Here is a 26,601-nt window from a genome sequence, read left to right as displayed (position 1 = left end):
ATCCCAGTGCTGTTGACCTTGCTTTGAGATGAGAACTGTAATGTGTTGTTCTCCAAGACATGGCTAATCTGAACTAGGTATTTTGTTGTAAAACATCAGCTACACCACCTCTGGCAGAAGCCCACTTTTGTAGTAAGTATGTACTGAAATATACACTGCACAGCACACACACATTTTTAAATAGGTCAGTAAAACTCCATGTATGCCTATGCGTCTTGGTAGGTATACTCATAATATGAGAGACAATTTTCTGTTTGTTTTTGATGTACGTATTGATAATATTTACCTTCCTATAAAGCTGTGTCAACAATTGCATTAATTGTGGGAAAGTGCCTCCTAAAAAATGTTCTTTCACCTGTGTTCTATGTTCAAAAAAAATACTGGATTTGAAGAGATCACTCCCTACTTCGGTTGTGAATGCTTGTGCAGCTGAATTTATCTTTGACAGCTACACCATAGATATCTTTGTCCAGTCTCTTAAGATAAAAATTTGTGTCCACTACCATTTTACACATACAGTGTTTCAGTATTTCTTCATAAACTAATGCAGATTATATATTGAAAATGAATAAAAAGGCCTAGTTCACTAAAATTAGTTTGTATGATGCAAATAATTTCCTTGGCAATTTAAACCATGAATTATCTCCCTAGGTGGTTAAAAAGTTAATATGTTGTTGGAGCAGAAGGATACAATAATCTTTATTTGCGTTACGTCACAAAATGTTAATTTTAATTAAAATGAGCAGTGGTCTCTCCAGGGAAAGACATTTTCCTTTTAAATTTATTTAACCAATGATTAGCTGTTAGAGTTCTCTGAATTAATTGTCTTTCCTGAACTAGAGGCAATTAAAGAATTAAGAAATTCAGGAAGTAATAAAGTCAAAATTCGATGTTACAGGGTTTGTGGTCGTTTATCATCATAATGTGTCTTTTGTTTTAGTGATGACAGATTGTAAATACAGTGCAAATTTTATTTTCAGACTTCATAAACTTAAATTATTGTACTCATATTTAATCACAAAATTGCAAGTCGAATTTCACATAGATTATATATGTTTTGAGTTTTGCTTTTCTGAATGCAAATCAGTTTTTTACCATATAAGCAGTTGGTCTGTGACACTCTGTTTATATTACGTAAACACCATTTTAATATTTCTGCCACTGAGTGTGATATAACTCATTAATTTCACAGTGCATACAAAGACAGAGGTCTACAAATGTCAAAAGATACAGAATGTGATGTTACAGGTTTGCATCAAATCTGTAGCTTTTCCCATTTTATTCATTGCTGTAGACATTGGGAATCGGTCTACAGATGAACTAGAAACAACAACTTGATAGAGATAGGATCTTAATCACTTTTGAGTTTTGCATGTGCTTTTTTACACGAGTGGGCATATATAGTGGATACAGTTATCTTCACCTTCCTAATAAGCAGTTGTAAAAAAAAAAAAAAAAAAAAAAAAAAAAAAAAAGCTGCAGCTATTAGTAGCTGTGAGAAATTTCCATCCAAATTTGAAGACCTGGACCTTTAAAGAATCATGTTAGATTTAAAATATCTCATCAGGATCTTTCACTCAGTAAAGTACAGTGTCAAGGTCCTTAATATTAGTAATAAACAGTGACTGTTCCCTTGGCTAATGGAGTTTATTGCCATTTGTCTGTAAAGCCAAGAGTACTGTGGATAGTGTGATAAAAAGAGTGGGTGTTTCTGGTGGAGTGACAAGAAGTCTTTCTGGGTAGCATTAGCAGTGGTAGGAATGGCAAGCAAGGAATAGCAATGTGAAAGAATTATCTGGTGAGACAAAGTTTCTTTACTCTTTTAAGAACTTACTGTCATCACGCCAATATTTCAGTTTCTCAGTTAGTCTCTGTATTTTGTTCTTTCCGTGGGATGTTTTTTGAACATCTGAAAGCTAAGATGCTTCTGGTGCTCTTAAGTAAAGCTTTTGTAGTAGCCAATGTTTGCCATCTCTGTGCTTTACTTGAAAGGGAATGTAAAGGCAGGAAATGACCACTTGTTTCTTCATGGATCTAACTTTCATAATATTTAAGTAAAGCTGCGTCTTGGCAAAAGACTAAGGAGTTAAAGCAGAAGTGCTGGACATGAAAGGAACACTGAAATGTAGGGAGGGAGATGACAAGAACATGTATTTCAGCAGATTCTCTTAGAACTTTACTTACTTCTGTTTCCAGAAATCTTTATGATGTTGTCTCTTTCTGAAATCCTCCTAAAATGGGAATGAGATAGTCTTCATGGATTTATGTGCAGCTCTGGGTAGCTACGTGTCCACTCTCTGTTCTCAAAACATATGTTCTCATTCGTAAAACACACAAAACATTGTAAGGAGAATGTTCTATAACTGGAGAAACTGAGGAAAGGGGCATCTTGTTTCAAGACACTCACAGATCAACAGCAGAGTGAGGAAAGAAAGCAGTACAGCGAAAGCTCCGTAGAGCACAGATATGTCTGCTGTTCCCTTGGGAGCCGTGTGACAGAGGCCAGGTTTGATACATTGTAAAGGGAATAATGTTGTTATTGCCTATTGGCTCCCAACCAGCAGAACTAACCTCACCTCATCTGCCGAAGTGTCTGTGAATTAGTACATATGGAAATATCACAGCGCAGCCAGATGTGGGAGATCACAGCAGTGGGTATCAGGCAATCAGTTTAATGGCTTGCTGTATTTTTTCCTAACTGCCCAATAATTATGGCATAGTAGAATCCTGGTGGTTCTAAGATGACATTTTTAGTGGCTGTCCTCATTTACTGGAATATAGGAAAGAACCCACTAACCACCAAAGGAGAGAAAAAAATGTCTCTATTCATAGCCTTCTTTCCCGCTAGGATATAAATTACAAGAGAAGTGTGTTGTCACCATCAGAGTATGCTTTCCTTACCTCCTGTCTGCTGACTGTAGGTACGGTATGCTCTTTGCTCCAGCCTCCTCAAATCAGCTGCCAGTTGTGGCAAAAAGGATTGTATCTGAGGGAGATGATATAAATGCAAACGATAACTTCTGCCATAGAAGGCACAGTCCTGAAAGGTTCTGAAAACTCTTTGTGTTCCTGCCTTTACAAGGACAAGCCAATGACATAGAGCAGATTCATTCCTGGTAAAAAGACAGACAAACCCTGACTTCATTGTACAGTAAAAAAAATATATTTGGTGATTTTTAGATGCTCCCTAGTGTTTTTCTGGCTGAATTTCTATTGGTTACAACAAAATTCTCATAGGTTTCAACAGCAGCAAACTATGTGATACTGATGTTAAAGTTCATCTGCAAGAAGATTTATTAAGAAAACAGGTGCTGGTGACATTTCAGTATGAGAGTATTTCTTTCATTGTTAAGGAAGATTAGTAATTTATGGCATTTACTACCAAAAGGCAGATCAATATGGATATAAATGTGTTCTGAGCATCAGATTTTATATTATGCACATGATAATTGACTACTTTGTCATAAATTCAATCCTTCATCCTGGTATCTGATTGTAGCAGAAGGAGCAGTAAAATACATGTTATTTATCATGAGAAGCTGGTTTGAGGCAAGAGACCTATTTAACCCATTTTATACCGTTAGTGTCAGCCTTTGCTTTTTCCAGTGGGCCTCCTATACAGACTGTTCACATCTTGTATATCCTGCTGTATTAGTGAACATAGAAATGCTAATGGCAAATCTACCACAGCTTTTTGTTTTGTTTTGTTTTTATGCCAAGAGTAGTGACCTGCCACAGTCAATGGTAGGCAGACCTGGGAATGGGAAGCAGGGAAGCTCCAGGGAAGCAGACACATCTCTGGATCATTATTATAAATGTAATTCAAGACATGTCTTTTCCCATCCATCCTTATGCTGCGTGTTACTGACCAGTGTCTGCCACAGCTTCATGTAATAGAGGCAGGAAAGAACAGAGTGGTGGATATTGCATGTCAATAGGAAGGAAGAGAACATTTTAACCAGTTAGGAACAATCCCACAGAGTTTATTTTTCCTTCCTTTATCTTTTACTGTTCCCTTAAGAAAGATTACATTTGTTCAGGGTATCTGATTCTGACTTGATCAGAAAATTTCTTATGAGTACAAGGCAGATAAAAGAGCTGCAGTTTTTTTTTTCCTGTAAAGTTATAGAATCTCAGACTGATTTTGCAGTTTTTGTAGCCATAAGTGAACGCTACAGTATTCCTTAACACTCATCTTTGAAGAAAGTAAATAACTTAGGGCTTTACAATTCATGCCAAATGCAAAAAATGATGCGCAGTGCTGAGGCATGAAGTCTCTCGTATACACAGATAAGAAGATGCACAGCAATGTGCCATTGTTTAGTATCTGCTCAGCTAGGGGCAAGTGTCCCCAAGGGCTAAGCATCACTGTCTGAACACAAAGTGAAGGGCTGTTCATATCTGTGCAGATTTTTTAAGAGGACAACAATGGATAATAGGCAGCAAAGCCAAATATGCTGGAAGAGCTTAAGGAAAAAAAACAGTAATATGATACCAGTCCATATGCAAGACTGCTGCCTAAATATTCAGCAACTGTCAAGGACTTGCTCACTGTCAGGATAGTTTTATCTTGTCTTACTTAGAGTCCGAGACTCTGTTCCCGGCAGACGATCTAGTTCGTGTAGAAGTCCTTAGAAGTGATGATGTTGTCATTTCCTCTGTCAACTGGGCTCTGTTTAACTGTGCTACCTTTGTCCTGGAGAAACCTCCACAAAACCATAACTGCTCTGATTACAATTTTGTTTTCTAAAAATAGATTTTGATAAGATGGAGCAGAAAATAAATATCTCACACCAGACAACATCATCTTCCCTGTCCCAGATTAGAGAGAGGAACAAGAAAATATGACATCTCTCTTTCAGTCTTTCCCTGTGGGAAATCTGTCCAGATATCTTGCTGAGAGGTGATCTCTGCTCTCAGGGCAACCCGATAACTTAATGTTTTACTGAGTTTGGGAGGAGAGGAACCAAGCCCCTCGAGAAGATCCTAAATCCTGTTCAAGTCCCTGGATTGGACTAGATGATCTCCAGAGGTCCATTCCAAACTCAGTCCTTCCGTTATTGCATGGAAACTCTCCTTTTCAGTGCGAAGCGTGGAGAGGGCAGAGCAGGACAGTGTAGAGATAAGGGAGGAAAGGGTGGTAGAGCATGGGAGTGGTGAGCATGGGAGTGGCTGAGAACAGTTTATGTTACTATTTATTGAACAGATCGAAGATTTTCTTTGTCTAGGCTAGGTGCTGTGGGTTCCCCTACTCTGATATTGAGTCTGAGACATCTTCTGTGCATGTAGATGATAAACAGTGACTAGGTGTATGGTCGGACGTTCAGTTTATGAAACAAAATAGATTCCCACGGTTCACTGCCAGTAGATGAAAGATTGTCAGAAAATCTAGCAGTCTTAAAATTCAGCAACTGAAGAAAAGAAGATGCTAGAGATAAATTATAAGATACCTAAGCTATAAGGGTTGGACTGACTTACTGTTATTTTTAAAGAAAGTATTTGTGGCCAAAAGGATCATAATGGATCTGATGAAAGAGGATTTCTAAAAGAAATACTGCTGCTGCTCAATTTAGGTTTGCCAGCAATAATTAATTGCATTAGTAATTGTTTTCTTTTTCTGAATACACAGGAGATTTAGACCACTATTGCAGTTCTTATGAAATCTAGTTCTTCCATTTATTCATTAGTAAATATTAGCTCACAAATGCTGATAAATAGCTCCCCTCTCAGTCATCTGATTTGCTACTTGCAAATGGCAGTTTACATTGTTGAGACCCAGCAATTCCAACAATGTTATCACTCGAGTGCAAGCAGCCTGCGAATTTTTAGAGGCTGCCTCAGACAGGCCAGCATGTATGGGAGTCTGTTCTTGTTCCCTGCTAATAAATGCTTCTTTGCCTGTAATTGTGGCAGAATGGAAACGGTGCTTAGGAGCTTAGCTGTGAGACTGCAGCAAATGGCTCCAACCTATGTTTAATGTACTGACACTAATGAATTCTGAGAATTAATTTTCAGCTAAGAAAGCATGATGGAGGATACTAGAATTTCAAATTAGGTGTTGGATTGACTTTCCTCAAGGCCAACATGTAAAATGTTTGTTTCATTTTCATTCTGGACTTGCTTAGGCTTGACATTTTATATCCTAAAAATAACAGACCAGATATGGCCATTATTTTCATCATATGTCATATAAAACCCATCGATTTGTCCGGTGCAAGACATTCTCACAACTTAAGGCTTTTTTTTTTTTTTTTTCCCCCCCCCACATATTTTTCATTGGCCAAACAATTTGGTTTTGTTTGCAGCTGCACTGCATTTCTTATTTTTATATATAATTACACCGTGGTTGATGTTTGAAAGTGCCTAATCTAACTGTCCAAGTTGATCTTAAATGTGTGTTCAGATGAGCATATGATGATATTTTAGTTTTCTCCTTTCCTCAGACATGAGGAAAACTCCTCAGCACCCTGCTGCTTCTCTGCTTGGGCTCAACATTGATGTTAATTAATACTAACTTTTGCTGCAGGACAGTAGAGTGTCAACTCTGCTACCAGTGCAGAAGGTAATACCTCACTAAACATTGGAAGTGATTCCGGGAGCCTGATAACTTCATTTTTCTCACTTGTACATAGGTGGTGGTCCAAGAACATTAGCTAAGAACAGCTGTATGCATTCAGTGTGCCATTTGGCACAGTTCAGTTGAAGTGGCTGGGCACAGAAGCAGGGTATTCCTTGGAGTGCTTGTCTATATAGAGAAGAAATATGAATATGTACCAAAAGGAGAAACGTAAGGAGAAACACGTGGTCCCACCTGCGCTGAGCCTCAGCAGACCAAACCAGTGTTGATTGTGTAAGTGTGCACAGAGCCTGGAGATAGCTGGTCAAGTGCTGTGACTAAGCTGGGTGCTGGTGACGAGTCTTAGGATGTAATAAGGAGTAATTCCATAATTGGTCAGGTCAACACTTCCGTTCTGCTTTGGGGCAAAAAGGAGTGTGTTAATCTATATACACTTTCATTCCCTGTGGCCTGTGTTCTTTCTGCTGCTGTCTTCCTCATGTGCTAGGAACTTGCTGTTTAATTGTATGGATTAAACTAACTTCAGTGGAGATTTGCATTCTTCTGGCAGTCTCTTCTCTGAAGTACCTTATTGCCCAAGAAAGAAGGTTGCATATGGATAAAAGGATATGTGAAATTCTTTTGGAGTTGTAAAGCTGAGGAGTAGCACACATGGGAAGTGAATAAACAGAGGGCAGAATAAACAGATTGGCGACAGAAGGGCACCTTGGGCAACCTTCTCCCTCGCAGAACTTACCTTTGCCCATTAAAATACATGGCAGTCCTAAACAGGTTGCAGGTCAGCATGCAATGGATAAGCCAGTAGAATGTTTTCCCTTCTTGTCAGACTTTCTCAATGATTTCAGGATCCTGGATATCTCTGTATTTCACCTATGCAACATATATGTGTATACTTATTGCAAGTACCTGAGGGGAGAATGTAGGGAGGATGGGGCCAAACTCTTCTCCGTGGTGGCCGGTGACAGGACAAGGGGTAATGGGTACAAGTTGAAACACAGGAAGTTCCATCTGCATGGGAGGAAAAACTTCTTTCCTGTGAGGGTGACAGAGCCCTGGCACAGCCTGCCCAGAGAGGTTGTGGAGTCTCCTTCTCTGGAGATCTTCCAAACCCGTCTGGATGCCACCCTGTGCCATGTGCTCTAGGTGTCCCTGCTGGAGCAGGGGGGTTGGACTAGATGATCTCTAGAGGTCCCTTCCAACCTCAACCCTTCTGTGAATCTGGATCTTGTCAATAGAGCATCACTGTAGGTCCACTGGTCTTCCAAATTTATTTAAATATCTTTGCACCACAAGGCAAAAGCTTTTCATGTTCTTAGCACTTTAGGTAAACACTGGCTATTCTGTGTGGAATCGAGTAATCTAGAGATTCCATCCAAAATCTAGTGATTTTATTGTCTTAAAAAGTAGCTGTAATGACCTATCTTCACTTCCCAGATGTATTCAAATGTAACAGGAATAGTTACATATTAAGAATATAGCATGCATAATACTCTATGTAATTTGTAACTACTGTATGTAATTTGTGATTACTGTTAAAAGAGGTAAAAGAAATCCACGAGTTAAGAGCTTTTCAGAAGGAAATCTCCACTTAAGACACTTGCCGTCGATCCGTATTTCTATATACAGCCCAGAATTTTTTTTTTTTCCTTTTCAGATTAATGGTGTCTCTCCTTTCACATGCTTCTTGCCTTTTTTTTAGGAAACAAATACTGCGAGGATTGGCATGTACCATAGTGTACGTGTGGATGTATTGACTTTTAGAAAACAAGGATAACAAAAGAAAAAGGGGGGAGGTCAGAATCTGCGAAAGGCTGATGATGGATTTCTTTCCATGGGAGGGCAGGGGTGGTATTTATGGCCTTGTGCTCACAGGAATGGAGATAATGCAGGTTCTGTTGGTTTAGTTTTTCTGTCAGGAGGCACCAGTTCTAACTGAGAGCAAAATTAACTATAATAGATCTAAAACCTGTGGCATGTTTTGCTGTCTTTTCTGGGTGTGATGTAGCGGGAAAAGGCTGGGAAAATGGTCTTCAAGAACCTAACATATTCAAGTTAAGTCCAAAGATATTGCAGGATCATTTTAAGAACAGAGCTTAGCCGTCAGTGAAATGTTTAAGGTGAGCCTGAGCTTTAATTGCTGCTAATGTGTTTGATAATTTTGGAAATCTGTAAATGTGTATGATACTTTAGAGATAATTTAAAGTTTGCAAAATCTTAATTGCTATTGATACTGTCAACATTACTGTAAAAGGCACTGAATTTTTACTGATGAAGATAATCTTTATTTGTGATTTGTGTCCCATGTTAAGGAAGAATTTTACGTATATGTATATGTACAATAACTGTGTCAATATTAGTAAATATGAAATGTAATTGTGAAGTATGTTATTATGAATGCTTCTCATTCTCATATAAACTCATCTTGGGCTGCAAAATGGAGATATATATTGAATTGCACCTTTCTTTTTCATGTTCTCAAAGAATTTCAATTATTCTTTTGAGTAAGATAAATTAAAGAGAAATTGGAGGAGACAACTGAAGAGCTTTTATCCCATTAAATCACTTTTCTGTTTGTAATGTATTATTTCTGATTTATTGTACAGAAAATAATTATACTTTAATATTGACCTCCACAGTTTTAAATCTTGATTATACAAATTGACATGACACTTTATTTTGTCCTAATAAATAGAATGTCTCTCTTTATTACTAGATCACCTGTCCCTATCACAAACAGAACTTTGTTACCCTGGCCAGCATTTAAATCCCTGCTTACTTATTTCTATTCTACTCTGAATTATGTGGGCTTGCAGAATTTTCTGTGATCCTTACATTGCCACTTATCATTACAGTGTATAAGAACTAGCAGAAACATTGATATTAAAACAGAACAAAGCTGTTCCATGTTCTTCTGGCTAGTGTTGCCTCACAAATGTCGCTTGTGTTTTTCATTAGGCTGTGTTCTGCAGTTCTTGTTCAAAATGCTTATTGGAAAAACACTAGAAAAATACACTGAGTGAGATACTGCTTGTTGGTCTCTGGCTATGTTTAATGTATATTAAATGTAGAGCAGTTAGAAGATGTCTTTTTTATGGTAAACTAGATTGAAGTAAGTTTACTGGCTCAAATTCATGCACTTTATAGTAGTGTGGTTGTATAGTGAATATGCTTAGTTAAGTACCTGTGCCAAATTTATTGCACTGTAATGGAAAAATAAATATAGTTCCTTTGAGTGCTGAGGAACTCAAGTTTGTGGGAAAAGAATCAACAAGAAACAACTACACAGTAAGCTAAGTCAAATCATGCTGTAATTGAATATCATTGCTCCCAGACCACTCTTTCTCTGTCATAGGTGTCTTATTAAGGACTTTGAAAAGCGTCCTTCAGTCACCCACCTTTTGGAACATCCATTTATTAAACAAGTACATGGTAAAGATATGTCTCTGCAAAAACAGCTGGCTGAGCTCATCCAAGAACAGCAGCAGCTGGGCTCTGTAGCCAAAACAAGGTACTGTACACTGTATATTCTTCAACCTTCCCTTTCTACACTTACCCTGGAAGCACAGTTTGTAATTTGGAATGCACAAATATTTACTGTTTCATATGCTTATATGGAGGCATTAATTAGATACTGTGAGTATCTAATAAATATGGAGTATTAAATATAAAGAGGCTATGCAATCATAGAATCATAGAATGCTTAAGATCGGAAGGCACCTCTAGAGGTCATCTAGTCCAACTCCCCTGCTTAGGGAATGGTGTTTTCCACATACACAGGTCAGCAGTCAGGTTGAGAAAAGACTGCAAGAAACGTGGTGTGTAGCAAGCGATTCTTTCTCTAGTGCAAATTCTTGGTTTCCAGAAATCAGAACTGAGAACTTTGAAGAGTATTTTCTCTAGGTAAACACTAAGAATAATTGTCTTCTCTGAAGTTTAATAAGAACTACCATTTCTTACACAACCTAAAAAGTAATTTCAAAAATGCTTGAAAAGTTGTGATTGTTCAACAGTGTCAGAAGGTATTTTTCACTTTAGGGGCTGATTGTAAATATGTTTTATTTTGATTGTTGTCCAGAGGGTGGCAGAATTTCACTGTTTTGAAATAGAATTAAATGCACATGAACACAAGGTCCCGAGCTCAGCAATCATTCTCTGATACGAAATCTTTGTAGTGCAAGATGAGGTCTGGCTCATTATTATAAACAAACACCTACTAATGTTGATGAAGAAAATTAAATGTCGTGATTCAGAAGTCATAACATGTATATACTTATATGTTTTAAGAGTCTAGCCTAAATGGTCAAAGCCCCCTGCAGAATGCTAAAGTTAAATATAGGAATGGCTGCAAGTACAGTTTCAAGCTGAAGATGATTTCTCCGTTTTTTGTTTTGTGTGTGTGTGTGTGCTTTCTTTGCTAAATATGTCCCAGTTATCCTGGAAGATTTTGTTGCACCTTGTCTTCTACGCAGATCTCCTCCACGTAATGCCTCACAAATTGGATTGCATACAGCTGTGGGTTGGATGGGGAGAAAGGTATCTGAGTTTTCCCAGCTGTTGACCATATAGAAAATCTACACAGAGTGAAATGATCCTTGTACTAAGAGGAGCTGTGAAATGTATTCCTCCTCATGGTTCTGTCTCCATAATTTGGGGTGAGCAGGACTCAAGACCAAGCCTGCATTTCTTTCCTCAACCCTTTCCATAACAAGTAGGGAGTGCAGTGCTAGGCAGGTGGCTCGCCTGTGCTAATGCAGGACTGGTGCAAGGGGAGGGATTTTGCTTCCCACCACCTCCAGTACGACTCAGTGCTTACCTAATGGAGGCTGAACCTGTCCGTCCTGTCACCCCTTAACCTGTCTCACCTCGCTGTTCTTCACCAGCAGTGGTGATTTGCAGAGTGGTACAATACCACCCGCAGCCTGCAGGTTTGAAGAAGACTCTATTCCTCTGCCTAGTCCTGTTATTGCCTGTATTCTGCATGGCCAACTAGCACCATGTTCCTTTTCTCAGTGCCTTATCTCACCGATCAGTCTCCGTTCACTGCTCATTTTCTTTAACCGCAAGGCCTTGTTCTCCTCCTAGACCCAGTTGTTGTTCTACTTCTGGCCTTCCAGTTGCTTGTGTTCCCAGGCTTCCTTTTCTTCAGGAAGTCCTAATCCAGGTTCTTCTCTTTTTCAAATCATTTATCTATTCCTGTTGTTCCTCACTAGATGCATGTTTTTTTTTTTTTTTTTAATCACCACTGAGTTCACTTTTTGATTTCAATTGATACCTAAGTCACAGACTCATCAACCTATCAGACCTATCAGGAGTGTATAATTATAATTTTTATCAGAGAGATAGACTCATAATAGTAAAGAGCTTGGCTCCATAATATGGAGAAAGTACCCCCTATAAAAAGTGGTATTAATAAAGAGAGCATAAAAAAACTCTCTGATGTTTTTATAAAATAATTTTTAGTACAGAATTTGATATGCAGAACAACATGACCAGGTGGTACTGTGAAGAAATTTTTTGGCATTCATTTGTAGTGATCCCCGGAAGTCATTTGGAATGTATAGTCACCATTCTAAGTAAATTGGCCGTTTAGTTAAACCTTTATACCGTACTTCTGAATATATGAGCATGCTCTTTTTCTGGGTATTGCTATTCACCTGACAGGTACAAGAAAAAGTGCATTAATCCTTTGCTGTTCTGAGATATATGTTAACATAAAAATGTGGATGCCATTTTTAATAGTATAGCAACACTATAGATCAGTCATGATCTGTGATCATGATATAGATAAGTAAAGGAATATCTTCTCCCATTTACCCTGTCATATGGTGTGGAAGTCCTAGAGGACAGGCTGAAAAGCTCTAGAGTCAGGACAACGCTGTTAACAGCACTTGTGTTGTGAAGAAAACCGGGAACTCATGAAGTGATCCCTGAGTGCTTTGCATTTGCATCTTCCGGTTCTTTACTGAGTCAGCCTTTGCGTGTACTTTATAGGAATCTCTACCCGGTGTCTACTTCAGTCTATTTTGGGCACTTGGTTAAGATCATTGTGCTTGAGAGCAAGCATGCAGGATAGGAATTCAGTCCTGCTGACTTAGAGATGTTATGTGCTTGCTTATGATTCATACTGTTGCTCTGCAATGTACTCAACAGGAACTGGAAGCAGGCTGGTGAAAGGAAAAGAGGAAGATACCAGCTGTACCAACAATTACTGTTTACTGGTTGCATTATTTGTCTGCCAGCATTGTGAGCTGGTCAGCTCAGGGGAAGGAGTGCAGCAGCAAAAGAGACCAAATCTCTCAGTTTGATGTGATCCACTTTTTCTAACCATGCCTTTACTTAGAAGAAAAGCTCTGAGGAGGCAGGATATAAAATCACTTTGCCCCTGTTGGGTGACAGATACGTTGAGGCTGTTTAAATGGCATAGTTATTTTTGTGGCCTGACCACACTATATGCAAAGGTGTGACTGCAGGATGCCAAGCAGTATGACTTAGTCTAAGCTATTTATCCAGGCATTTATCCAGCTTTGACAGAATTCGTCTTGGTTTACCTCAATGAAGGTATACTCAGATTTATTTAAATTTATTCATGACTAAATTTTCTCTTATTAAGAATTTAAGGGTGCTACTGGGGAAAAATGGGCTGTACAAGCCAATGTAAGCATCTTTGTTTTTATTTTTTGGGATTTAGATAATATGTGCATAAAGGGCTGAGCCAGCAGTTGAGCGCAAGTTCTAGGTAGTGCAGTGGAAAGGAGTACAGTACACAGGTATTGCTGAGCCACTTCGCCAGCTTCCAGGTTCCCAAGCAAGTTCAAGTTAGCTTCTGTTCCATAAAGCACCTAACATACCTTTGGTTATTGCAGACCTGTTCTTGAGGAGAAAAATGCATAGCACCTGAAACTCTAGCCATTTTTTGTGCCACTCTTTCTGTCCCAAAGGCTGGAAAGACTCTGGGTCAAGATGCATTGTAGTGTGGTTATTGTTCTTGCTTTTAAGCATTTTGCTTTTAAGCAAATTAGGGATTTGCTTTATTTCTGTAGATAATAGTTTTGTTAAACAGTGTTTGGGTATGGTGGAATAATCAACTAAGGGAGATTGTAAAAAGAGCTCTTCTGAACATATTTTTCAATCTCTTGAACTCGTTTTTGTGGTCAGTTGCTTTTTTGATTCATAGTGCAAGAGATTCTGGCATCCAGGCTGATTGCCAGCCTGTTGAAGGAAGAAGTCATATGGGGCTTAGTCTGTTTCCTAATATTTCTAAATGTTAAATGACACTGTGCTGACTCCATTGGCAAAGTGTACTGCAGAAAGGGGGCATGGTCCCTGAAGTTTATTTATAAATCCAGTCAAATACTGGGTTAAATCTTTTTATGCTTGTCAGAACTTAATTCAAACATGGCAAAGCCGGCAGTTGGCTCAGTGTTTAAGCAGTGGGAAAAAAATTATATATAATATTTCACAGATAATGTTTAGGGGAGACCATGGAGATTATAATGGAAATATTTAAAAGGAAACTCAAATTTGGAACCCCAATAATCCAGCCATTCTTCTAGTCTTTCCTTACATAAATTTCTTGCATCCTGCTTCAAGGATTATCCAAAATGCAAACATTCTATGTTGTTTCATCAAAAACAAACAAAACTTGTGAATGGTTTGTGAGTAGGATTAATGTAAAAATGTAATTATTTTTAATGTGTAACTGAAAGTTTGAAAAGTATCAACAATCAGTAAAAGTGAATGAAATGAATGGAAATATTTCTGTTTTTTTTTTCTTTTCTTTTTTTTTACTTGACTGTTCAACAATTAAAAAGACATCAGTTTATCCGTAACCTGAAAATACTAAGTCCCTGTATCCAATAATCAGGAGAAAATCTAAAAAGGCAAAGTCACAGCATTGTATGGTATGGAGAAATTCAAATGTAATAGCAGATCTGTTTCTGTCTTTGGAGTGGAGGAGGAGCAGAACATCAGGAAGGAAAATAAGCCATTAAAAGCTAAGAAATGTGAGAGAAAAGTCTACCATATGCAGTCTAAGAATGTTGCCTCGGTGACATTCTCTGGAGCCATCATTGAAAGTTTTAGATACTCTTGTGATTGAAAAATATCTCATGGAGGTCCAAATACAAAGTGTCTGAAGAGAACTTTAGAGTATGTGTTGTAGATTTTTTTCTGGTACTAGAAGATGAAAAAGTTTCGGATATCATTTCTAGTGTAGGTGTTAATTATATTTCATTTGTATGTCCCTCTGTGGTATTAACCTGCTCCAGGGGCAGTGAATGTGGGTAAGCTTTGCCAAATGCAGTGGATAAGTCTATAGTAATTGTAATATAGCATAAAGATGATAATAACGATCAGTTGACATCTGCCTTTATTTTATATTTTATACCTGTCTATCAAGTTATCACTGTAGCTTAAGTTGAGCAAAACCACGGTCTTCCATATTTCCTCAAGTGATTAATAACTAATTTCTCATCTAAAATTCCCATAATTGAGCTGGTGTTTGGAAGTTAATGTTGATCAAATATCAAATGGTTTTGGTTATAGTTGCTGTTTCCCAGTTATCAGCAGCTTTGAAGAGGCCAACTCCAGACGTGACTCATTCTTCTCTCAAAGATTTTCCTGCAGTCTGGGTAGCTTATGTTCTTCTCTATAAATAGTTTTCTTGGGAATAAACAAGAAAAGCTCTTCTACCAACCTCTGGTTTCAGTTTTTTAAAGTGTGAGAAAACTTCTGGTGTTTGGGTCAACAAGTTTGTAAACAAGTTTACTGTGTACAGTAAAAGTTAGGAGTTTACTGTTCCAGGCCATTCTGGGCCAATGTGCCACTGCTGGTCGCTGTTTAGAAGCTGGTTCCTGTAATGAGGAACAGGTCGTGTAAGACCTGGTATGTTCAGGCCACCTCGTCAGACACCTGGGTGAGGCTGTGGTGCCCGGGCAGTTTTTCCCTTCCCTTAGCCAGCTGGATTACAGTAGCAGTCTGTCCAAGGAAGTAATTCTTACAAACAGATATGCAGCAGCTTTGCCAGCTCACATTTAGCTTTGAAGCAATTAACTGCAAGGAACTTGATTGCAGACAGCCAGTAATTTCCTTTGGACTCAGAGATAATAACAGTAACAGAAACAAAAATAGTCCTCTGATTGTAAAATGCTGAACACTCAGGATTTAATGTGGGCTAAGTACAATTCTTCTGCGTGAATATCAGGGGACTTTGGTTTAAATTTCAAAAACCCTCAAAGCTAATGCGATCCCGAGATCCTTTTTTTTTTTGTCTTGTTACAGTGTACATGTTCTCACTGGAGGTTATACAGATTTTATTATGGTTGCAGCAGTTATATTGTTGCAATTAAGGTTATGTCAATGTTTCTGTTATCATCTTTAAAGTTTTATTCCAAGCTGAAATGGGGTGGTGAATATTTTGCTCCTGTCCATTTGCAATGCACAGGAAAGAGGCCATGCTTCCCTGATATGTCAATAGCAAATTTTCTACTAATTGTTCTTGTTGTGTTAAATCTCAGTTTGGCTACAATGCTGTCTTATCCTAAACAATAGTAATAATGTAAAGAAGAATGAAGAATGTGTACATGAATGCAGAAACTGTTTTTTTTTTTTGCTCTCTGTGAATCCCAGAAAAACAAAACAAAAAAGAGTAAACATCAAATATTTAATTGCAGCAAGAAGCCAAAGTAAAGGTTCCCTTCCAGAGAAATGTTAGGGGTGAAAGGGAGAGAGCTGAGGAAGAAGACTTCCCAGTTAACATAAAATACTTGGCTAGCATTGCCTTATTCCTTGAGCTGGACCGCCCAGCAAGATGACTTTCCTGTACGGAAGTATGTATTAGTATGTATTTAGATTTTCACTCACCAGAAGTTGACTAAGGCTTCCTAAGTACTCCTGTTGCTCTGAGAGTTCATTTTGCCATGAACTTCCCCTCTGAGCAGACCTGACTTCCTGTGGAGCTCAGCAGAACTTGATGGCAAAAGGAAGATAGGACCAAACTTCCATGTCAAGTAAACGCAAGGTGCAACATCTTCAGCTTGATAGCAGGGTCATGGAGGGGAGGGCAAGCTGGAAAGCTGCGAAAATATACAGGGCAGAAGTGGAAGTGAGGATGGAGGATGTATGTCAGTGTTTTATGCATACTGCTGTTGGCAGTGCGCTTCCGTTACTATGACTGGCATTCAGTACAAAGAAAAAGATCATTTCAAACTATTTCCTCCCCAGAAAGAGAACAAATCAATGCTGCCCTCTTCATGAAGTTCTTTTTCCTGAGGAAGAAATGCATCTCCCCTCTTGCTGCTCCTCTAAAATCCAAGAAAGTTTTGTCCCTCCTCAGTATTTCTGCCAGGTAAACAGGTGAGGGGATAGTGGTCGTGTGGGCAAAACATTTCTTAAAAGACAGTGCTCATCGCCAGACTTTTACCATAAATCCATTACTACTCTTTAGGTTTTATAACGTTACGTACCTTGACTGACTGACCCATTAGGCTCCTTGTCAGTGGAGAGACCGCATCCTTCAGGGGATGATTCAGAACATTACAAGATAGGCAAATAACCCACATCTTTTATCATTTTGTCTGGAATATGGACATTTTTATAGATTATTACAAAGAGAAGGGTAATTGTTAAAGGCTGTCAATTCTGCTTTTCTATGCAGAAAGAATTATACTGATAGTTATTTCCACAGTAAGGAATGTTTGCTTCTGCATAAAATAAATATATGTATATATATATATACACAGAAAACATTTTAAAAGCAAGAGCATGCATATGATGTAAAACTGTGAAAAATAATAATCATTACTACCTGTATTCTCCCTACTCGTCAACATATCTGCAGGACATACGGTCAATAGAAAACTGATGAGGCCAGCAGGAGATTTGAAGCTAATGTGATGTTATGCTCCTAATATCCTCTTCCTAATCATGTACTTAGGAAAATGAGTTAAGCACAAGAAAGTATACAGAACAGTATCTATATTTTACTTATATCTGACCAAGACTAGTTTCCTTAATTATTTATTTAAACAAGGTTAAGCTCTCCAGTAACAAAATTGATTCATTTATCACCTAAGGAGAACAAACAGCAGGAGTTGAATACACAATCAGATAACAGATTAGTTTACAAAGCTATTTTGCAATTAGAGATGCTTAGGTTTGAATGTGCCCCCTTCCCCCTACTCTCTGCACCTCTGGTAGATGCAACCGTACATACTTGCAGCCAATGACAATTTAATATTGGGCTTGTGATGGTTTAGTTTAGGAAGAAATAGCTTCTGCAATGAGTATGTTAGTTATAACGTCTAGCTATTGCTATTAAAATATTTGCTTCCTTTGTGGACTGATGGATGTTCCCATCTGCAGCAACATTCTTCTCTGCAACTGAGAATCCTTTTTGAATCCTGGTTTAAACCAGGAACAGATACAAAAAGAATAGTAGTATGTTACACCACTTCCACAGTGTCATACTGCCTAAGGTTCTGGCTGGTCAGCAAAATGCCATTTTTCTCAGTACAGTTGCTAGTTTAAAAAAAAAAAAAAAAAGAAAAGAGAAGCACCTAAACAAATATCTGAAAAAATTAATTGACAGAACTTGAACAAATTCACATTACACTCCCCCCTGGAAATAATACGTATTGTAATAATTTTTCTTCCATTCCTTCCTGTTTGTGTTCTTCATCTTTCATTTCTTTCTATATGCAGCATCAAAGAAGCAACCATTTCTGTTCAGGAATGCAGGATATAAGACAGGGCAGGCCTGTCAGCAAAACCTCTGTGTTATCTGTATTTTATTTCCTAGCTGACAAAACAGTTTACAGCTTAATCACAATTCAAATAAGCCATTACAGAATAGTTTTCCAGAACTCATACCATAGCCAAAAGTAAACAAGAAGTAAATAAAAATAGACATCAAGAATGAGAATCCCTAAATGTAATTTAGTTATCAATGAAAGTCTAGACATAGTTGACACTCCTCCTCTTTCCTCTTTGTTAGAGGCTTTCTGAGCAATAATTGCTCTTTATGTGGTGATATAATTGCATGTGGATAGGAAAATATTATCTTTACTGAATGAAATCTAACTTGATTGAAATGTAAATGCATGAAAAGTGTTAAAAAAGAAAGAATTCAATGTTTGTTTTTGAAATAGGCTTCCATGAGTATATATCAAGTTGTGGTTGGAATAGGAAAAAAAAAAAAAAAAAAAGAAGAAGAAGAGCTGCAGCATGTTCATGTTAACCTCCTTGTAGAATAACAGTATTTCCTGCAGTGTCCTGGTAACGTCCCAGTGTTGCTTGACATAATATTTAGCATTGGTTCTGCATGCATGGTCATGTGATTCCTACTTTCTATGTGGCAGCCAGTGCAGAACAAGCTGTCAGGGACTGTCACTGAGGATCAATGCTAAATGTTACTCAGCAGGATGCAGGCTGTGTCTCGGTGGGTGTCCTTCCACTGTGCTTTGATTATGTTTGCTGTAAAGAAGAGCATAGTTGTGCTTACAGCCTTCACATTTCACCCCCTCTGTGGAAGATACATTATACGCTTTTGATTTGTCCCTGTTTCTTCCTGAAACAAGATATGTTGTTTAAAAACATATACACAGCATTTTCAGAGATTCCTTCAGTATAATCTGATTATAAAGGGGTTATGTGACAGTTTGTCTCTGCTACTTATTGTGTGGCTTAAATCTCTGAGGACAAGCAGACTGAACATCCATACAATTTAGAGTCTGATGGCAGTCATGGTTCAAAAGTGTTCTTTTGGACCAGATCTAGGGTCATCTGAGGAGACACTTTGGCATGCACCAAGGTAACGGGATATTACTTATTACTTGTTGTAGCCTCAATAGATGGTAATGCTAAAGGGTGAGGGGAATTTAATTACAAGAAGTGGTACATTATTAGCTTATATCAGTAAGGGAAGGGGAAACAGGAAGACTTTTTTTTATATACCTTTCTGTAGGAAATAGCAAGTCTGCAGGTAAATTTTCATTTCTGAACATTGATAGATCAGAATTACATATTATGAAAGAGAAAACAGGGATAGTACACTCAAAAAGTCCATATAGAGATTTTATAAAATGATATTTCAAACAGATGTATTTGAGAATGCACCTGTATTTTCTGCATGAAAAAGACATCCACTAATGTCTTCTCATTGCCTCTTCTATTGCCTTCCTTGAGGTGGTTTTATAACACTGTTGTCTGTGCTGGTCGTCTAACTTCCAGGCATGAACGAATGCATACTAGAAGACCTTACCATGTGGATGGAGCTGACAAGTACTCACTAGATGATGATCTGGTAAATCTAGAGGTGCTAGATGAGGTACTGTACCATCTAAGTAACAATTTCTGGCAATTAATGCCTCACATTTTGTCCATTTCCGCTTTTTAGGCTCTTTTAACAGCAAGAAGAATTTCTTCTCACGAAGTTCATGTTGAAGCTTGGAAAAAGAACTGTCATATTCTGCTATCATCTCTTCAATAATATTCTACATAGTGACATGAAAACAGTAGCAAAAAATCCTATTATGTGGAAGAATTTAATTATGAGTAGTGTCAATTTAAATTATTTTGTGAATTTCCTAAAATTTGAATTTAGTCTTGAAGATCTAGCTTTAAGTATTTCTTTTCCTACAATTCATGGCATCTACATGTAGATGGCCTTTACAGCTTCTGAATAAAAACAGTGGTAAACCAATGAATACCTGGCCTGTGGGCAGCGTGTCTGAATTTCTGCCCTTTAAATTGTATTCCAGCAAACAAAAGATATGATTTAAAAAAAGTAAGCTTTCTGCTTAAAATCTCTTAACTATCACTTTAAAATTAATCCTTGAAATATCGTTATTTCATGAGTCAATAAAAAATTAAGTTGAAGCATACAGTGAAGTGTAGCAGTAATCTGTATGGACATTTTCTCTTTGGGAATCTTACTTCTCTGGTCTGTACAGCTAAATATACTAATTTGGAAATAGGATATAACATCTAACTTAGTTTTACAGTATTAGCAAGAATTTTGAAAAGATTTCTTAGATTTTTGTAATGGCCATGTTTGACAAATAATTAATAAGGCTTGCAACAATTACTTCTTAATTGTTACTCACAAAAACTCTCCCCATCTTAACTACTAAAACTCTTTTTTGTCATATTCTTAGGATACAATTATCCATCAGCTGCAGAAACGTTATGCCGACTTTCAAATTTATACTTATGTCGGAGACATTTTAATAGCCTTAAACCCCTTCCAGAATCTCAGCATTTATTCTCCACAGGTAAGAGAGACTGCAAGACTTGGACAGTACTTGCCTTACATTTTATAATAAAACCACTGGCTGATATCCTTAAATGATGTTGGGAGCTGAGAGCAGGAACTAAAACTTAGCCTTTATTTCTTCCAGACAAGCGTCACAACAAATCATATTCCTTCCTCCTTCCCTCCCTTTTTGGTCTCGTTCCTCACAGGAGGGATTGTCCCAACTGCACTTGTGCCCTTGTCTGGCATCTGGGGCATTCTCCTGGGAAACTGCAGATTAGTTGCATGAGCCACCTTGTGCTGAGGCCATTGCTTCCTGAAGAATTGCTCTGAATGTTGGCTTATTATGTTCTCTGCCATCAGCTGCTTAAAAGAAAAAGAAAAAAAAAGAAAAGAAAAAAAAAACGGAAACAAATCCTCACACATAGAGGGAGAAGGGAGGCGGAGCCAGTCTCAGTTTCCCATGGGTGACTAATTCAGCATTGCAGGCAGAGAGACGCGATTTTAGATTCACTGCTGTCTTTGTAGTTTCCTTTTGTGTAGTTCAGATATTTTGCTGTTTGAATGTTCCATGTTTGAAATCCTATTCCTTGTAATATAGTTCTCATCTCAGTCTTGCGCATAAAAATTTGGGGTACATTTTAGGTTTCATAATTTGTGTTCGGAAATTAAATAGTGCCCGAGTTACAACTCTTTAGCCAGGTGATTCAGTGGGAATTCTGTGGTAGAAGTGAACTGTCTTCTGTTTAATGGGCAGAAGTTATTTCCATTGTACTGTTCCTCTTCTCAGTTCTTAATTTTACATGTGACTTGGGTATTCTGACATTTTCCTTTTACTTATTTAGTTCTCCAAGCTTTATCATGGTGTGAAGCGTTCATCCAATCCCCCACACATATTTGCCTCTGCGGATGCTGCCTATCAAAGTATGGTTACCTCCAGCAAAGATCAGGTAAGAATCCATTCACTTCTTTTAGATTTTACATTAATCATAGAGACGTCGTGCTGTGTGTGTCTGATGTTCAGTTTTACATTGTACTTGGGAAACTTCTTTCTGTAAGTCTTTTATTCCTATATTGGGGGGGGGGGGGAGGGAAAAAACCCAACCAAACAAATGAAAAAGCAGTAAAAATCCAGTCAGGCTTAGAAATTTTTAAGAGGACAGAGTAACATAAAAGAAATTAAAAGGGCAAAGGCTATTCTAGGATTACTTGGCATGATTTCATGGATGCCTGTGAAGTGCTGGCCGTTAAGGCCAACTGCCTGTCACTGCTGTTCACCCTAATACTGATCCCCCTTGTCCTTGGTACTGTCATCATTTACTGTGGTGTGGAACAGAGGGTCTCAGTGCTGTTGCTGATAAATGGAGTTTCAACCCCTCTTTTGCATAAAGGTGTTATCAAGCAGTGGATAATCAGTTCTTGTGACTGCAAGTCACAGAAAATATGAACCATTGACTTTGTGTTCACTTATTTTTGTGGTAAAATATATTAAGGGTAGTTCTAATATAAAGTAATGAGGACACAAATCCAATTATATACCAATGATTTTAATGCCAATGGAATACAGTGCTGCAGAAGCTGGATTCCTTTTTATAATATTTTTAAGATTGCAATTTTGTTCTCTTCTCAACATATGTTATATATGTGTATATATATACACATGGATATTGGGAGCTAATAGTCATTTCATTTATAAAGTACTTCTGTGATATTTCCCCACATACCACACAATGATTCATAGATAATGTATTTTAAAATCACAAAAGCAGATGAAAATAATACCAAAACCACACTGAGAAAATACCATACAAACACAACTAATAAAATGGAAGTTAAATCTGAAGAAAGATAAAGGGATTCGACTGAGTTTGCAGAAGTTTGCTGCTCTGAGGTATGGCTGGTACCTATGTAAGTCTTACATGGCTTTTGATGGAGACATTAAGCAAAACAAATACTCATGTAGTATAAATTACATGATAACTTGCTATCTGCAGGAAAAAGATCAGTTTTAACATGAGCCCTTCGGGCTAATTTTGTAGATTTTTAATATTATATATCTTCAATACTTGCTTAAGAATTAATTTGCACTGAGATCTTTGTGCAGAGGCAGCTAATTAGTTGCAGGCATTCAGGTATGCCTGTTAGCATGTACAATTTGCTATTTTATGTTTCTGAAAGATAACAGTAGCATGTTTATCTTGGTGAACTGGGCAATTTTATGTTGGTACTTTAGGGAAAGATGCTCTTGAATCTGTTTAGCTTTTCTTTTGTTTTCTTGTGAAAGCCTGAAATGTGACTGCACACATGACATTTTTGCTAAAGCTGAAGTCAGATTTTGGCCATTATGAGTTCTGCAGAAACATATGAGCTCTTTGATTTTTGAACTGTTGTACTGCTAAACATCCTCAGTTGCACAGAGACAACTAAATTAACTGTGAAAACCTGTAAATCCATCACTAGATATCTGCAAGGAAGAACAAAACTGCCGAACAAGAAGCAAATAAATGAACTGTAGTGTCATATTGCACATATTGTGTTAGAGTAAATTCCTGCACCTGCTCTCAGGCACTGCAAGTTGCCTGGTGTCCAAGAATGTTGCACAGCAATATTCATTGTGGAGCATAAAGTACAGTGATATCTGATGTACTCAGTAATTATTCTATGTTTTTATAGTGTTTCTTGTAACTTATCTCTCCCCCTTTTCTACTGCTGTTCGTGGAAGAGCAGAAGTTGCTCTTGGAAGTAAAGTTGATAATGAGGAATGGAAAATGAAAAGAATTAAATACCCAAAGGAATTGCAGGCTGGGGAGGGAAGAATGGATAATCTCTCTCCTGGGGATGTACAGTTATCAGAAATGTTGTGCAGAGAACCACTGCTTGTTTTGAGTCTTTTCACAAAGCTCAGTTATGTCACCTTACTTGGAAAAAAAAATCAAAAAAAAAATCTGTATACTGAATTTGGTGGTTAAGTGATGTGATGTCTGTTGTCCAGAAAATAATACTTTATTATTTTTTACTGTTGTCTTTCTATAACAGTATCCCCCCACACACTTTCATTTATCTCTGTAACTTGCATTAAGTGTTTGTTAACCTTTTCTTCATGCACAGAATCTTTTATGTTCACCGTGTCGAGATAACTTGCAGGTGTTGCACAGAAGCACACAAATCTATGCTGCTGCTTAGCAATAACATTTTAAGTAGCTATCAGTTTACACTGTACTTTAAATAGACTAATATTTGTACTGGTGATCTACTGAACACCTGAAAATCAAGAAAATAAAAGTGGTGTTAGAATTCTTTCTTGCTATGACCTGAAGTGTTCAAAAGCTGTCACGCTAGTGGCCTTCTTCCATCTTCTCATGAAGTGTACGAGCACAAAGGAGGATACCAAGTGATTTGAACACTCATAGCCACTCCCAAAGTCTGAAAGCAGCTTGGGAACCTGTGACATAGCATGTGCTGCAAACTGCCAGATCTGTTCTCCTACAATCATTCCATGAACAGATGCATATTCTTCTGAAATGTTTAGATGCCAGGTTGCTGTGTTAGCTTGAATAGTAGCATCACCTACAGGATAACTTCCCTACATAGCAGCATTACAGTTGTTTTTAACGACCAGAGAAGACTTATGGAACATATTTTAAATACAGCTGTATCCCATATTTTCTGTTAATTCATACGAAATTATTGCAGGGAGCTCAGCTCCACTGCTGAACTATGTTCCATTGACTGCACTGTGGTGGTTCTCGGTGATTCTTTGTGGCAAGCCGCATACATGCATGGCACGTGTTAGCTTTTAGACATGGTCACTCAATTATGTGTCTTAGCCCTTGGAATTTCAGTCACTCCTTCACACATCTGCACACCACTGTCAGGCATTGTGAGGCACATTTTAGTAATCTAGGGAATAAAAGCATGATTACACTGAGCCCCTGCTGCTGTTTCTTTCAAAAGGGATTTGAGGGAGTTGACCCTGAAGGTATTTTGCAGTCTTGGTACTAAACATTAGATAACAGATAGGAACAGTAATAGCTGAAAATAGCTATTTGTCTACCATGTGGTGAGCTGTGTGCTTACTTCTTTGTTTTATGTGTCAGTGCATTATCATCAGTGGAGAAAGTGGTGCTGGAAAGACAGAAAGTGCCCATCTGATCGTCCAGCATTTGACCTTCTTGGGGAAGGTAGGTCTAACCACTCATGTAAAACTACAAACGAATCCTCCCCACCCCACCCCCGAATGCTTCCACTTTATCTCATCTTTCCTGCTGAAAGCTCTTCCTGTGAATTGCACCACTTAAGTCAGAGACAGAGTCACTGTGCATTTTAAGTACCAAGTAAAAAGCATTAGAGTATGATGCTGCTCCACTTCACTTGACATTTTTAATGGAAAAATGTCAAATCCCGAGCATTTAGAATGTGAAGCTCTCTCCACTGTTTATGACATATCCCACTGATCACTTGTACAGGAGAGAGTGTCAGATCTTGCTACAGGCCTCATCTTAGAAACTTCCACTCACACATCTAAATGTTGTAAGTAATGCTACTAGTTGCAACGAGGGCAGAATCAAATGCATAACATTAACCATAAGTACATATGTTTGTGTGATTGTGATCTTGGTGATCTTCATGATAACCAAGATCATGATCTTTGTTTTTGATATCTTTAGCAGTTTAATTGAAATATATGAAACCTGATAGACTGAGTAGTTGCAGAGAACAAAGAGCCCAGGTTTTCCTGTTTGTGAGAGATTGTCCATTTCGGTATATGGCCCTGCTGTTATGTGGGTAGGTAGTTTAACTGCAGTTAAAATGTATCTAACACCATATGAACCTAGTAAGGGGTGCTATGCAGCTAAGACAGGAGATGGATGGTAAGCAGTACATACATTAACAGTCCTTCTGATCTGTATCTGTTCTGTCAAGGCCAATAACCGTGCTTTGCGCGAGAAAATTCTTCAGGTGAATCCTCTGGTCGAAGCATTTGGAAATGCCTGCACTGCCATCAATGATAACTCAAGTCGCTTTGGAAAGTACCTGGAAATGATGTTTACACCCACAGGAGCTGTAATGGGAGCAAAGATTTCTGAATATCTACTTGAAAAATCGAGAGTCATAAAACAGGCTGTGTAGGTGCATTAATCATCTAATCATCTGCCCTTCCACATTAATAGCATAATGGGATTTTGCGTAATTTTTCAAAAGTTTTGCTTTAAGTGTTTTCAAGAGGGTCTGTACTAAAGCCTTTGTACAGTGCTGTGCCTACCAGAATAGTCAGTCGGTTTTTTCGGAGTGGAAGCCAGTGCTGCTGCCTTCCTTGGAGTAGCTACTCCTTCTGCAAAATCAGCATGCCAGAACACACACTACTGTGTGCAGCTTCCAGAGTCCTAAACCTAAAAAAGGAAGGTGACCCTGATCCTGGACCCTTTGTCACTTAAGATGGGCTGTTCTGCTGTGTGTTTCACAGATGCAATACTTGTCTTCAGTCGCTCACCACTACTAGCTCACCATTAAAGCCAATGGGAGCTTTGTTACCTATTTCAGTGAGCTTGCAAAAAGGACTTCTACTTTTACCTCGTCCAAAAGTACCTCAAGAATAAACATGTGTGCATTATAATGATACTTTTTTTTTTCCTTCAGAGGGGAGAAAAATTTCCATATATTTTATTATATTTATGCTGGCCTTTATCATGAGAAGAAACTTTCTGAATATAGGCTTCCAGAAAAGAAGCCTCCTAGGTAACTGTCACTCATTTCTTTTAACTGCTTGTTGTAA

At 38.0% G+C, this 26,601-nt stretch overlaps 1 protein-coding gene across 1 annotated transcript in view; it reads left to right on the top strand.

Moving 5' to 3' along the window:
- Window positions 1-26,601, top strand: part of MYO3B (myosin IIIB) — a 185,294-nt gene that overhangs the window by 64,092 nt on the left and 94,601 nt on the right. The window contains exons 13-19 of the mRNA XM_088540356.1: window positions 9,930-10,085; window positions 19,805-19,901; window positions 20,731-20,847; window positions 21,674-21,778; window positions 24,926-25,009; window positions 25,752-25,954; window positions 26,466-26,564. Of these exons, the coding sequence (XP_088396482.1) occupies window positions 9,930-10,085; window positions 19,805-19,901; window positions 20,731-20,847; window positions 21,674-21,778; window positions 24,926-25,009; window positions 25,752-25,954; window positions 26,466-26,564 (861 nt within the window). The remainder of the gene's footprint in view (window positions 1-9,929; window positions 10,086-19,804; window positions 19,902-20,730; window positions 20,848-21,673; window positions 21,779-24,925; window positions 25,010-25,751; window positions 25,955-26,465; window positions 26,565-26,601) is intronic.

Source organism: Tinamus guttatus, unplaced genomic scaffold (assembly GCF_059628265.1).
Source record: "Tinamus guttatus ecotype Peru unplaced genomic scaffold, ASM5962826v1 Tinamus_guttatus_pri_ptg000060l, whole genome shotgun sequence".
In the NCBI taxonomy this organism is placed as follows: domain Eukaryota; kingdom Metazoa; phylum Chordata; class Aves; order Tinamiformes; family Tinamidae; genus Tinamus; species Tinamus guttatus.
This window is presented reverse-complemented; position numbering and strand designations above follow the sequence as displayed.